Raw genomic sequence first — 15,806 nt, forward strand, 5'->3', positions numbered from 1 at the left:
AGCTCTTGTTGTTGTCTTTTCTTATACTTTTGGATATTAAAGGTTATAACGAGAGAGAATAAAAAATCCATCTATAAATCTATCTATCTCTGACCTTTACTGTAAATGTTATTTCAGTTCAAGACGTCGGCACTCTGATATTATAATGTAAGAGTTGTTTTTGTCCATGTACGCATATAACCTAAGTTGCATGCCAGTAGTGCTAGAGTCTTGCTTGTTCTTTGTCTGTTGTTAATAGAATTATCTTGTATTTTCCTCTGCCTTCTTGTCTGTTTTAGTAGTTTGATATTGTTGATTTTTTTGATTTTTTTTTGGGGTGTGGGTGGGGGTGGGGTATACATATCCTTTGAACACCTTTGCTGAAAAGCATGATTAAGATTTTATCACTTTTATGCTTCCCTAGAACTAACAATTTTATGGCCTTGTCAATATTGGCCATCTCTTGTAAACAGACCCTGACCCAGTCTTTGTTCTCTGACAGTACCATAATGCCATAAATATGAATCTGGTAAATATGTAGTGCAGGAGACTCTTACCATTAATTTCCTAGTTTGAAATCTGAGGTGTTTTGCCTGGAACTGTTTAACTAGTTTTGAAATTCCTGATTAAAATTCAACTCTTAAATAACAAGATAATATTACGTAATTATGGGAGGCTATGTTTCATTTCTTTGCAAACCACTTAAACATAGAAAGATAGCTCAAAATTGAGATAAAGAGACTAAGATTTTCAAAGTGTTTTTGCGCTTGCCACGAATCGTCATGGAGACAGGCATAGTACATTGCAGTTTAAGCTGCCAAAAAGTATTTCCTACTTTAACTTTTTATATTGACTGGAAGTCAGAGGACATAACTATGATTATGATAAGTATAGACATTAGTCATCCCATACTTGTTGCAAATTTAGGCCGGAGCCTAAAGGAGCTTCAAAAATGTTTACGACAATTTTGTTTTAGCTGAAAATGTTTCTTGTTAAATGCTGTTTAAGGTTTTCTGTAATAAAAAAAGCATAATTATTATACTGTCTGTCAAAACAATGTCTAGCTCAGTAAGCTAGTTTCATTATATCGTACTTCCTTCCTTTTCATTGCATCATGAATTTCTTTCGTTAAAGGGTCATTTAATTATAGTTACCAGTTTCAGTTTGAGTGCCAGAACTTGCAGGAAAATTAATGGTGCTATCAAAGGCTGAATCTGTGAGCGAGACAGCTTAATATACAGTAACTTTAGAGAGACATCTTTCTATGTAGTAATTTTGTAAATGGATGTATTTTGGTCTCTTGACGTCATTTTTCGTTGTGGACCAATTACTCAAAAATGTCAAGAAATGGAAATATTTAACTGCCAGAATAAGGGTTGGCATTTAAGGTCTTTATAAGCCTGTGAAAGCAGGTTTATAGTAGTCGCATTGTCCATGTTCATTTGTTCGTCTGTCTGAAACACTTGCTTAAGCTATAACTTGTAAATAATTCAAGTGATTTCTCCGTACCTCCAAGTTCAAGGTCATAGGAAAAAGACCACTAAGGGTCAGGATGTCACTTTTAAATAAACAAACACAAACGTTAATTATGACGTAAAGGTGTGTGACACACAAGTGTTTGGTCTGAACCTCAAAGGTCAAGGTCATTAGCAAGGGCATATGAGTTACCCTCTTGTGTTATAAACAGATTTACCATCAACTGCCAAAATAGAGAATACACATAATTACATGGTTAGAAAAACACCTTTATTTTTCAATGTTGCACATGAACTTACACTGTCAGAGCCATAAAGGGAGGTAATAAATAAAAATGGATTCAACAATACTATCCACTATGTGAATCAAATGTTCAAACCTATTACAAATATTTGAGATTACAGGTATAGAAAATTGGAAATATCAATACATTTTATATTCAAAACAAAAAAAATGTGACAGCCAGCTGGGTGAACTAAGTCATTATGGTTCTTTAAAGAATCTTAAGTGCTTGTATTACTTTATTTTTACATCTGTATGGCATGACAGTCTTTCCTCTACATATTTTGTTCTTTTTTTTTTATTGTATCAGATTTTCTAGGAGATAGACACCTTAAATTACATGTACATTTATGATTTAAGACTTGGATATGTTATATCATTTCCCTTGCTTTCTTTCTGTGTAGCCTTGCACTTTACATTTCCTTTGCCATTTAAAAATTATTTCTTTGAGCTAATGAAATTATGGTTGTGTACCATTTCTATCCATATATTATGTGGAAAACTTCAGAATATATTATATATTCTTGTCTATATTTTTACTTTTCTATATGATACATGTAGAAACCCCGGAAATATGTTTACCATCTTTGTCCATATTATATATAGAAAACCTGGAAATATGTCTACCATATTAAAAATTTTGTCTATATGATATGTAGAACACCAATAAATATGTTTACCGTATTTGTCCATATGATATGTAGAAAACCTGGAAATGTTAGCAGTATTTGTCCATATCATAATCATGTGGAAATCCTGGAAATATGTTCACCATATTAATTTTGTCTGTATGATATGCATTGACCATAAATCCACATTTTATGTGGAAAACATAGAAATGTGTTTATCATATTTGTCCATATGATATATGGAGAGCCTTGGAATACTTCCATGTTTCTTTTCTAAGGACATCTAAAATCAAAACTTTATTGATTAATGTATAACCAGTCAAAGTTAATAAAACTGAGTATGGAGACCAGTCTCAAAATACTACTCTGCCATTGGTCAGTTTCAGTTTCATGCTTAGAAACAGCCAGTCAAAGTCTGGTGTCTGAAGACTGGTCTCCAAACTAGTTTTTATTATAATGTTGGACCAAGAAGTATAGTAAACATTCAGCATAGATTCTGATATATCTGAAAACTGTTTCATTTCATTTTCATTATAGAATGATGAATATGCATGTAAACTATATGAATTTTGAATATACATTCCAAGGCAGTTTCATTTCATTTTCATTATAGAATGATGAATATGCATTTTGAACATACAGTCCAAGACAATAACCCATTTTCATATATATCCTTGTAGTATTGTGATTCTGGAGTAAAATACAGGCCCAGTATTTATCCATATTATTAAAGAAGGAAAATTGTTTTAAGGCCTAAAAATCTTGTTATGATGATTTAGGGGTTTATTCAGCTGAAACTTTGTAGAAATGTAATGTATTCATGAGATCTATATTTATGCATTAAGTTTAATGAGACTCTGGTGTCTTTGCAATAATGTATTGAAAAATAAGATTCTGATTTCAAAATTGATAGCCCAAAAGCAATAAGATAAAGTTTTCTGTCCATTGTCTTGGACTGTATGTATAAATGATGCATGATTAATTGATCGCCCGATTGATTGTCTGACTATATGATTGATGAGTTTCTATGTTGTTGTAACAGTTATGCTGCCCCTGATCTGTGGTGAGTACAATATCTGCATGTTGCAGTCTCTAACGCTTCACTAACATTTACTTCAGTCTCGTCTTTAACTTTGCTGTTTGTGGTTTTAATTGGAACATCTTTATTTTTAGCTTTAACAGTTGGCTTTCAGTTCTGGTGATAGACTTTTTCTCATTTTTATGCTGATTTTATTTTGTGTTATTAATATTTTATGTTTGCATAATTCTGTGGGGTAGTAAATTATCTATGGGAAATTCTATGTATAATTGTAGGTAGGTAGTAAATTGCTGATATGTAATTCTATGGGGAAGTTAAGTACTAAAGTACCTTTCTATGGGGTAGTTAATTTCTGATGTATAATACTATGGGATAGTACCAGTAAATTACTTATGCATTATTATATAAGGTAGTAAATTCCTAAAGTTCAATTTTATTGGTAGCAAATTACTGGGGTATATTTCTATAGAGTAGTATTTTTAATTACCTATGAACATTTGTTTGGGAAAGTCTTATGAATAAGTCGTTGTGATAGTAAATTACTTTTGTATAATGATTTGGGGTAGTTAAGTAATGAATCATTCTATGGGGAAGTTAATTCCTTATGTATAATATTATGGGGCAGTAAATTTACTAATGTTCATTGCAATGATTATGCAGTGGTAAACTCTATTAATTGGTACAATTTAAATTATTCAGTATATTTCTGTTAGTCTTGTGTATAATTCATTGTTATAGTAAATTACTTACGTATAATGTTTTAGGGTAGTAAATTACTAATTAAATGTATAATTCTATGGGGTAGAGTATTACTTATGAATAACTCTTGCACGGGTGGTAAACGCGCAATCCAATTCCCACTGGGAATACGCTAAAAATGGGTTGCGCGACTTTCGGTGCTGTTGTTGCGCATCAATATATACACAGTCGAGGTAGGTGGGTTTTTGTTTTTGTAAATAATGACACATTTACGCGTGTTTTCGAAAAAAAGCAAAATGCAATTCGACACAAAAATGAATAAAGATCATATATGTGAAATACCAACTTATTAATTTAAGAATCAGCTCTGTTATCACGAAAACTCTGCTGGCTAGAACTGTCAAAAAAGCATGGAATCATGAAAAATGCAAATTTTCTAACTCTTGTGCCATATTTCTGGAAATGTTACATTTTTTATGATCAAACATGCGTAAAACAGTCATGAATATTACATACACTTGAATGAAATGTTGCTTTTGGGAAAAAGATTGGCAAAAAATAATCGGGAATGGGGATGCGCCCCGGGAATGGAGTTGCGCGTATACATTATATACATTATGATGTATACGAGCAACTCCATTCCCGGTGCGCAACCCCATTCCCGATGATTTTTTGTCAATTATGTCCCCATAAGCTCCCCATAAGCAGGATTTGAAGCAAATAATTTTGATATTCGTTACTTTATAACATTTGAGTTATCATAAAAAACATCAGATGTCCCAGTGAAAATGTCACCAAAATCTCAGTGAAATTTCACCAAATTTCATTGAAACGGGTGAAATTTAACAAAATGATAAAATTTTAGTGGAATTTCACTAAAATTTCACTGAAATTTCAATGAAATTTGGTGCAATTCATTTCTCACCAAAATTTATTTTTCAGTGAAATTTTGATTGTCAAATTTTTGTGAGCAAAATTTTGGTGAGAAAATCTGATGAAGTTATACATCATTATTTAGAAGTAAAGCCTTACTATGTACACTCATGTGCCAAATTAATGTCCTAAAATGGCCACCAAGTTACTAATTAATAGGCGACAGCAAATTCAAAGCATATTTTCTTCCAATTGAAATGCAATTATAAGGGTAGGATAATTTTTCAGGGTTACAATCTATATTAGCACCAAGGGAAATAACTGGTGATTACATATTTCGTCTGCAAAGTCACATTGATAGAAGATTTGATTCCATCTGTGAAAAATACCATATTTTCATTACATGAACATGGTTATAGTGGAAGAAAAATTGCAGAATAATTGAAAATTGATAGTTCTACAATAAATAAGTGTTTAAAGCTTTTAAAACAATGCTGAAATTTTAGAAAACATTGATGTAAACAAGTGGGTGGGGAATTGTAGAAAAAAAGAAGATAAGTGTGAGACTAACATAAACATCACAGGAATAATCCTTAGGTAGCCCCCTTCAAAATTATTCAAAGAATTGAAATTCAAGGAGAACTCTGGTTGTCATGGCAACCAAAAGGAAAAACTTTAAAAATCTTCTTGTCCAAAACCTCAGTTCATAGGGCTTTTATATTTGGTATGTAGCATATCATCTAGTGGTCCTCTACCACGATAGTTCAAATTATTCCCCTAGGGTCCAATATGGCCCCACCCTGGGGTCACTTGGTTTATAATATAGACTTATATAGGGAAAAACTTTGAAAATCTTCTTGTCAAAAACCACAGGGCCTAAGGGCTTTGATATTTGGTACCATATGCAACATAATCTTGAGGTCTACTACCAAGACTTTTCAAATTATGTCGCTGGAGTGAGAAGAGGCCCATCCCCGGGGTCCCAAGTTTTACATAGACTTATAAAGAAAAAGACTTAAGGGTTTTTTTTCGGCCGTTTTTATAGCCGATATTGGGCTATCCCAAAGCCAAAAAGTATGTTTTTTTCCCAAAATGAGTACAAAAATTCCCAATCTACATTCTGAAAAAAGAAATCATCAAAATTGCACAAACATTGACTAAATTATGAACAATTTTGTAATGGCAGTATGTTCAAGAGGTTGTACAATGTGAAACAAGTGTATGAGAAAGTGCTTAAACACATCCTTACTATATCCTATGGGTCTAAATATTTCCCAATCTGGAACATTTATGCGTCAAAATTCCCAATTTTGGGGGTATAGGCTATGTTCCCAAAACAGCAAGAAAAACCCGTGGACTTTAAAAATCTTCTTTCCTGAAACCACAAGACTTAGGCCTTTGATATTTGGTATGTAGTATTGCCGTATCAGGGTTCGAATTTAGCCAGATTTTCTACTTGCATTTTTTCGCAAGTGGTATTTTTTTTAACTAGCTAAATGAAAAAACAACTTGCATTTTCCGCGACTTGTCACTTTTATTACAACATTAACACAAACATTCACGTGACGAGTCAAGCCAATCGTATCTGTGCTATGTAAATAGTAACTTATTATAGATTACCAAAAAACCCACCGGATGCGGTAAAGGTCATCAAAATTAGCGCAGGTACTTGTCAGCAGTTGAAAAGACATGCGCACAGGACATGTATCGAGTGTAAACTTCCGTTTACGACGAAAGATGAAAGAGTGCTCCGAAATTCGTTCTGCAAATGACAATGCGCTGCAATGACCGCGATTTGTTGAAGAAAGAACAGTGTAAGATCGAGACGACCGTTAGAAATGCACATTATTCGGCCAAAAATTTTCACTGGCAAAAAAATGCTGGTGTCTGAAATCTCACCTCGCAGTTTGAAATTTGCACTCGCATTTCGCGAGTATGTGAGCTTAAATTCGAACCCTGCGTATGGTCCTCTACCTTGATTGTTCAAATAATTACCCAGGGGTGAAAAGAGGACCCACCACTGGGGTCCCAAGTTTTACACAGACTTACATCTAGGCATTTGTTTTTAAAAATGTTCATGTCTGTAAGTTCAAGGCCTAAGCCTTTGATTCTTGGTATGTAGCATTGACTAGTGGTTCCATAACAAATTTGGTCAAATTATGTCTCTGGAATGGAAAGAGGCCCCAGCCTGAGGGTCACTTGTTATATGACTTACATAGAAAAAAAATATTTCAAAAATGTTCTGATCTTTTTTCCTAGATTATTCAAGTACAATTCACTGATGACCCCAAGTAATTTGGGGTTACCTGACTTTGACCTTGACCTTAGTAACTTTTTTCTTTGAAATTTCGCCAAATTCTTTACATGAAATTGCATTGATATTTCTGTCAGATTTTGGCAAAATTTTGCCAGAATGTCTTTGAAATTTCTCTGAAAGAATTTGGCAAAATATTGATAAAATTTGGTGAAATTTCACAGAAATATCAATAAAATTTTACCAAAATTCACCGAAAGAATTTGGCAAAATAATGATGAAATTTGGTGAAATTTCACAGAAATATCAATGAAATTTCACCGAAAGAATTGGCAAAATATTTATGAAATTTGGCGAAATTTCACAGAAATATCAATGAAATTTCATCAAAATTCACCGAAAGAATTTGGCAAAATATTTCTGAAATTTGGTGAAATTTCACAGAAATTTTACTGTTATTTTGGCGAAATTTTAATGAAATTTCAACAAAATTTTACTGATAATTTGCCAAAATCTTTCACTGTTATTTTACTGATATTTTATTGAAATTTCACTGATCATTTTCACTGGGGGGGGGCCAGCGCATATGAGGTCAGAAACTTCCATTTTTGTTGATTTCATACTTTTTACAAGCTTCGTGTCGCCTGAGTTTTTTTGATATTAGAGCCGAATCATGAATCACAAACCAGATATTCTACATATATGATGTATTATCATATTTGTGTCGAATAGCATTTTGCTTTTTTCAAGAAATTTTATTCTTGTCTCATACTAAGCAAAATCATAACTTCACATACCTCAATTTCGTCTTTTTTTACGCGCAACACCAGCACTGGACGTTGCGCAACCCATTTTAAGCGTATTCCCAGCGGGAATTGGATTGCGCGTTTACCACCCGTGTCTTGGGGCAGTAAATTTTAACTCTGGGCAGTTAATTTCTAATACATAGATTTATGGAGAAGGGTTTCAGGTGTTGGTACAATAAATAATTAGCTGTTCCATGTACATTTTATAATCACCTTTGATATAATTATATTTTTATATGCAGAATAACATTTTTAAGGCACCTTTATTACCAGAGTTGTGTCCCTTTTTAATTTGTAGTAACCCCATAATAGAATTTTTGTTATATTTTCAATTGCCAGTCTGTGTATAGGGAGCCAATTTTATGATTTTGTTTCAGTCATGATTGCGTAAAGATCAAATTAAAATGAGAAAGCCGAAACAAAATAGATAAGATCATTTGGATGAAAATAATCGAAAATGGATAACATCAGTGATTTTTGTTTTACTGTTTATAGGAACTGTGATTAACATAGATTCTGTCATAACATTTCTTTATATTCCTTGTTACTTGTAACTCTCTGTGGAAGTTTTGAGATAGTGATGTTAATGATGTCTGTTATGTTGGAATATGCTTTAAAGTAATTTATAAAAACTCTCAGGCGAAATGATGACCATGGTCACCACGGTTTTTGATGGTTGTCCATGTTTCAACGTGGTCAGCCATCAAATACCATGGTGAAAACATGGTCAGGAGCATGGTCGACCATGGTGATATCAGATTGGCCATGGTCAACCATGGTAAAAAAAAAGAAGATCAACAGTTTGACCATGGTCTACCATGGTCAACTTTGTTTGACCATGGACTACCATGGTCATGTTAGTAATTTTCACACTTAAAGTAATGATAATGGTGATATCAGATTGGCCATGGTCAACCATGGTAAAAAAAAAGAAATTCATCAGTTTGACCATTTCACATGGTAACTTTGTTTGACCAGATACCATGTCATGTTAGTAATTTTCACATTATAAGTTATACAATGCACCAAAGATGCCTGACTGCATTTTGGCTCCAAAAGTTTCCCTAGTTATAGAATAGTTTTCCTGCATTTTATAGACAGATTCAAAGGTAAACTTTCATAGTCTGACAATAATGTATTGTCATCTTAATTTTATGACAAATAAATGACTGAGATGCAAAAGTAGATAATTATAGACTGCAATTGTCATGTATTTTCACGACCTTTTCAAATCCATATTTATGCAGTTTTTGATGGTCAATAATCACCACGGTCAACCATGGTCATGGACCTTGGTTGACTGTGGTCCACAGCCATGGTCAACCATAGTTTTTGACCATGGTCTGGTACCATGTTTTATGACTGTGGTGCCAATTACCACAGCCATGGTAAACCATGAATTACCATGGTAATAAATCATCAGTTTCGACTGGGAACCAAGATTTTGATTTGGAAATAGAATTAATATTATCTCTGAGAATTATGTTAAAATTTATGTAGATAGTCTTTGGATAAAAGTAGAACTTTAGACACATTTGTCACTGTCTGGCTCCACATTTGCTAAAAATGCTTTCAACTACTTCAAGTAATGATAATGGGCTTTTTTTGTAAATATTAAAAAGATAGTCTTAGTGTCTTTTTGTCATAATAGTGTTTATAATTCCATATTATTTCTTGTTTTTTTTGTTCAGTTTGCTTTTAATATGTATTATAGTTTTGCAAAGTATATGACAAATCCCTTCTGTATAACTAAGTAAAACTGCTTATATAACTAACATGGAAGTGAATAAGTTTGATGGAAGTGCAGTAAGTATTTTATAGACAAAAAAACCCCCAGAAATTTAGTGGGGTATATAGTAGTCATCTGAATGTCAGTCACTACCTCAGTAGCCTTGTGGTAGAGCATCTGCTTTGAGTGTGGGAGGTTGTGGGTTGGCTGTCTTGCCGTGTCATACCAGAGACATGTAAATGGTGCTAGAAGCTTGCTTGCATGGCACTCGAAATTCAGAGGATAGTTTAAGGACTGGTTGGCCCCATATTAGAGTAATGCGACTGGGTGGGGTATCATGTCAGGTACTTATGGCTTGGTAATCAAGTGTGGCAACATTATCAAGTTGGGCATTGCGTTCACTGCTACAGGTAGACAGCATTGTTTATATGACTGAAAAAATGTTGAAAAAGACACTCAACCCAAGCACACACACATACTGTCAGTTGATCATTGGGTTGGTAGGTATTTTGGGGTCTCACTACCTCTTCAAGTTTGTGGGGCAAACTACTTCCACAGTTTTAAAGGGATTGTAATGATAGGGAGCCCCCGTACTCTGTCAGGCTTGTGGAGCAAACCACTGCCACAGTTCTAAAGATATTCCAGTGAAACTTTTAAAAATTGATCTCCACAAAGAGTAGTTGTGAGTGACAGCATTTTTTCTTTGGTGAATGAATATGAAGGGCATCAGTAACCCCAACTGCCCTCAGTTATATGGAGCAAACTACTTCCACAGGTTAAAAGGCATTCCTATGAAACCTCATACATATGATGACCTTGCTGCCTCCACTCCACTGCCCGTCAAAGAAAAAATAAGAAAGAAAGAAAAAGATATGTACTTTTCAATAATGTCTGAGTTGAGGCTTTGTAGATTTATATACTTTGGACTTTGATGAAATGTCTTTATACAAAACAGCATTCTGGGACATTGATCATATTTAGTGATAGTTCTAGTTTGCTTCTCTTTTGTTTTAATGATTTGACATTATGTGATATTTAATTGATATAAACGTTCATGTATTTAGTAGTGAAATAAATATGTTTTTGTTCATTATAATAGTATTCGAAATAGAAGTCAGAATTTATTTCAGTCATTATAAAGAACCTTTGAATTTTTTTAGTGTTTTGATGAAAAGTTACTGTGATGACTTCAAAGCTGATTATAGTTTGCACACCATAATATACTCGTATCTGTATAAATGCATTTGGGATTTATTAAATTTAGGGCTGTTTTTGTGTACAATTTATTAATTTCTAAAAGAGACTGTAAACTATGTATTTAACTTTTGATAACTTCACTAGCAAAGTGCTGGTTTATGATATACTACCAGAAATAAATTAATTTAGAAAAAAAAATACAGAAAAAAACAGTGATATGCTTTGTGGGGGTCGGGTTGGTTGTGGGCGATTATTAAAAAAGGATGCATTTATATAAGGGTATATGGTAGTTTGGTTTTTTTCTTTGATTGATGTAGTTCCGTTTCATTTATAACAATCTTATTCAATAGTTATAGATCATTAATGAATGAACTGTCATATTTATTTCCAAATGGATTCAGTCTTGTTTGGAGTTTCCTCTATCGATGGTCATAATATTCATCTACTGTTATATTCATTTCAGTCGAGATTTAGAGAAACGATACCAGACTGAGCAGGAAAGAATTGCAGAAGCAGCGTAAGTAATGTTACACTTTGTAATGGCTTTGAGTTTATCATTCTATTTATAGTACTGTATATTTTGTAATAATTTTGACATGGGGGAGTTTTAACATTAGCTGTCCTGTTTTGTTATTTTGTTGGAAGTATCAGTATGTGATCATTGTAACATCATCTTTGAGACATTCACTGTCATGCTTTTGATGCCATTCTGTTGTCTGTTATTGTCTTGTTTGGTCATTTTGTACAAAGTATTTAACAGTAGATCTATGTGTTTATTTTTAGTAGTGACATTTTATTTGAGACATTGACTGTCATGTTTTTGATTTGGTACAGTGGCAGTTATAGTTATGTTTTGTCATGTAGTAGGAAGTATTTAACAGGATATAGTTATTATATAGTAGTGACATTTTGTGTGAGACATTGACTGTCATGTTTTTGATTTGGTACAGTGGCAGTTATGGTTATGTCTTGTCATGTAGTAGGAAGTATTTAACAGGATATGGTTATTATATAGTAGTAACATTTTATTTGAGGCATTGACTGTCATGTTTTGTAATGGGTTTTGATATGTCAGTCTGTTAACACATTGACTTTGATAGTCATGTTTTGTTGTTTGTAGGAAGTTATCAGTATGTATTTCTTGTATGAGGAGTGTTCAGAAAATACCTTGAAAGCTGTTATTTTTACCTCACCAGTCACAAAGTGACAAGGTGAGCTTTTGTGATTGTGCGTCCGTCATCCGTAAACTTTTGCTTGTGACCACTCTAGAGGTCACATTTTTCATGGGATTTTTATGAAAATTGGTCAGAATGTTCATCTTGATAATATCTAGGTCAGATTCGTAACTGGGTCATGTGCGGTCCAAAACTAGGTCAGTAGGTCTAAAAATAGAAAAACCTTATGACCTTTCTAGAGGCCATATTTTTCAATGGATCTTCATGAAAATTGGTCAGAATGTTTAACTTGATAATATATAGATCAAGTTCGAAACTGGGTCACGTGCAGTCAAAAACTAGGTCATTCGGTTAAATAATAGAAAAACCTTGTGACCTCTCTAGAGGCCATATTTTTCATGGGATCTGTATGAATATTGGTCTGAATATTCATCTTGATGATGTCTAGGTCAAGTTTGAAACTGGGTCACGTGCGTTCAAAAACTGTGTCAGTAGGTCTAAAAATAGAAAAAACTTTTGACCTCTCTAGAGGCCATATTTGTCAATGGATCTTTATGAAAATTGGTCAGATCGTTCAACTTGATGATATCTAGGTCAGTTTCTACTGGGTCACGTGTGGTTAAAAACTAAGTCAGTAGGTCTAAAAATAGAAAATCCTTGTGACCTCTCTAGAGGCCATACTTTTCATGAAATCTTCATGAAAATTGGTGAGAATGTTTTTGATGATATCTAGGTCAATTTGGAAACTGGGTCACATGCGGTCAAAAACTAGGTCAGTAGGTCTAAAAATAGAGAAACCTTGTGACCTCTCTAGAGGCCATATTTTTCATGAGATCTTCATGAAAATTGGTGAGAATGTTCACCTTGATGATATCTAGATCAAGTTTAAAACTTGGTCACGTTCCTTCAAAAACTAGGTCATTCGGTCAAATAATAGAAAAACCTTGTGACCTCTCTAGAGGCCATATTTTTCAATGAATCTTCATGAAAATTGTTAAGAATTTTTATCTTGATGATATCTAGGTTAATTTCAAAATTGGGCCACATGAGCTCAAAAACTAGGTCACTATGTCAGATAATAGAAAAAACGACGTTATACTCAAAACTGGGTCATGTGGGGACAGGTGAGCGATTCAGGACCATCATGGTCCTCTTGTTGAGATATTGATGTCATGTTTGGTTATGGGTATTCATGTTGTGACATGACCTTGTCATTCAGTTTAAGACATTGACCATTATGGTCATGTTTTGTCATTTTATCATAATGAGTGACTCTTACAGTTCTGTTTGAGAATGTTACTATGATGTTTTATAATGGCTTTTATATGATGAGTTCTATCATTTAAAATGCTTTTTTCTCATCTTTTTGTAAAAATGTTATTGTTGCAAGATACTTGAATTCTTCTTTGACATTTGACCTCATCCATGCCCCATTAAAGAGGAGAAACCAGGGTTTGTAAACAAAGGCATAAACACTTGTTGTCCTATCATTATATTGAATTTAAATGTCTTATTTGTTTACTTTATAGATACTTGAATATCTTAAAGGTCAGACAAGTTTGGTGATTGTAAATCAATATGTTATCATTATGTTACAATCTTTCCAACACTATATTAATACCAGCCTGTAATTAACCCCCACCAAACCCGTTGGTATGTACCATAATCTGTTCAGACTATTCCCTCGTTACTGCCCGCCCGCCCGGCTGGCTAGTTCAGGAGTCAGAGCACAAAACTCCCAAGATAAAGGCGACATGTCCATTTACCAGACAAAATAATCTCCCTGTGATGATTTAATTGACAAACATTTGATTTATCTGAAGTCTTTTTCTTGAGATTCATGTAGGGAAGTTGTCATTAATCCTGTACCTCAGATTCATGTAGGGAAGCTGTCATTAATCCTGTACCTCAGATTCATGTGGGGAAGTTGTCATTAATCCTGTACCTCAGATTCATGTAGGGAAGGTGTCATTCAACCTGTACCTCAGATTCATGTAGGGAAGGTGTCATTCAACCTGTACCTCAGATTCATGTAGGGAAGGTGTCATTCAACCTGTACCTCAGATTCATGTAGGGAAGGTGTCATTCAACCTGTACCTCAGATTCATGTGGGGAAGGTGTCATTCAACCTGTACCTCAGATTCATGTGGGGAAGTTGTCATTCAACATTATCTTATAGTAGGGAACATCTGAGAGATTTGATATAGCTGTTAAGAAATAGTCATTATTCAACTATGCAATATTGGGAACAAATATTACAAATCATACTAAAAAGACTTGGTCTGTACTAAACTCAGCTGAACCAGTACGAGAAAATCAGAGCCAGTATGAAACAATCTGGGTCAGTACTAGAAAATCAGTCAGTACCAGTAAATAGGGCCAATACATTATGGGTGTCAGTATGGAGTTGAATAATAAAATGATCATTAATCAAGTAATTCCATATTGGCCTCATGATTTTTCATCTGGTAGTCATATTTGCACTTGGCCTGGGCTAGTGTGACCACTCCCGCACAAATAACAAGTCCAATACACAATCATTTGATTATAAACATTACATGTGCCCATAATTTTTAAATCAGTTTTGTCTACAAATTAGATACTGAATATAATTTTGTTTGCACTGAGGGACATTCTTTTAAAGGTAAATATGGTAGTTGAAACAATTGTTTAAAACTTGAAGATGATTATTAGACAAGAAAATGAACTTTTTAAGATATATGTCACGCAATTGTAGAAAATTTCCTATAAATTGTTAGGGTTATTATAACCATGTGGAACCAACTGTTTGGCGCCATATAACCTATACTGTGTTTGCGTGCCGTAAAACCCAAATAAATAAATATAACCATTATAAATCCTGATACCGGTGGTAAGCTGATAAGATATTTTTTCTAAAGTGATCGATGACAATATGGGTGTATTTAAAGGAGAATAGAGATAGTAATAAATTTTAATCGGCAAGGTTTGAAATTTGTAGCAATTTATGGCAGGGATTAGATAATTTGAAGATGTTGCACTTACGGTAAGTACTTTGGCTTAAAATTTAAGCATTTGTTTTAACTTCATACAAGGAGAGTATTTTTTCAAGATTTTTAGTTGCAGTAAGTAAATTGCTTTTTTTAAAGGTAATTGAAGAAATACCTTGTCCTTTAAATACAGTGCATTTAAAGGTGATATCTATTTTGAAAAATTGTACAGCAAATATCTAATCAGTGAATATAGTTGCCACTGATAACCCATATGGGCGACTCCTCTGAAGTTAGTTGGAGGATCAATTGCAAGATAAAAAATATGTTCTGATTCCAGAAGTTGTTTTATGTGCCAGGTGTAAAGAGGAGGAAGAGTACGGGCTTGATATCGGGCTTGATATGACAGCCCCCTGGTTCACATGTAGTTGTAATTACCACTGGACCACTGCATCTGCTTTTATCTTCTATTCAGATGAAATGAAATGCTGCCCTTCATTGGTTTATTAAATTGCATTAATTAAGTATTTATTAGAGAAATAAAACCACTGTCATTCACTGAAATGAAAAATGCAATCAATATTCCACAAAATTTAATTAAGTAGGTCTACATTTATTTTGAACATGAATTTCACTTTATTGTGTGTGATCAAGATAGAATTTTGGAGAGATGGAGGGTCAAGGTGGTTGGGTGAGGGA

The 15,806-nt window shown here is 33.6% G+C and overlaps 1 protein-coding gene across 8 annotated transcripts in view; it reads left to right on the top strand.

Moving 5' to 3' along the window:
* The window catches only part of LOC123566392 (uncharacterized), a 151,087-nt gene that overhangs the window by 77,817 nt on the left and 57,464 nt on the right, over nucleotides 1-15,806 (top strand). For 5 of the 8 annotated variants that reach the window (XR_008371779.1, XM_053548560.1, XM_053548571.1 and 2 more), the window contains 3 exons: nucleotides 118-147; nucleotides 3,409-3,429; nucleotides 11,427-11,480. Coding sequence is in view for 7 of the 8 variants with exons in the window: in XM_053548560.1 (XP_053404535.1) it covers nucleotides 118-147; nucleotides 3,409-3,429; nucleotides 11,427-11,480 (105 nt within the window). In the remaining variant the exon portion in view is untranslated. Of the gene's footprint in view, nucleotides 1-117; nucleotides 148-3,408; nucleotides 3,430-11,426; nucleotides 11,481-15,109; nucleotides 15,164-15,806 lie in introns of those variants that run through there. The other 3 variants (XM_053548563.1, XM_053548564.1, XM_053548582.1) reach the window with 3 other exon arrangements.

This window comes from Mercenaria mercenaria, chromosome 1 (genome assembly GCF_021730395.1).
Source record: "Mercenaria mercenaria strain notata chromosome 1, MADL_Memer_1, whole genome shotgun sequence".
Classification (NCBI taxonomy): Eukaryota; Metazoa; Mollusca; class Bivalvia; order Venerida; family Veneridae; genus Mercenaria; species Mercenaria mercenaria.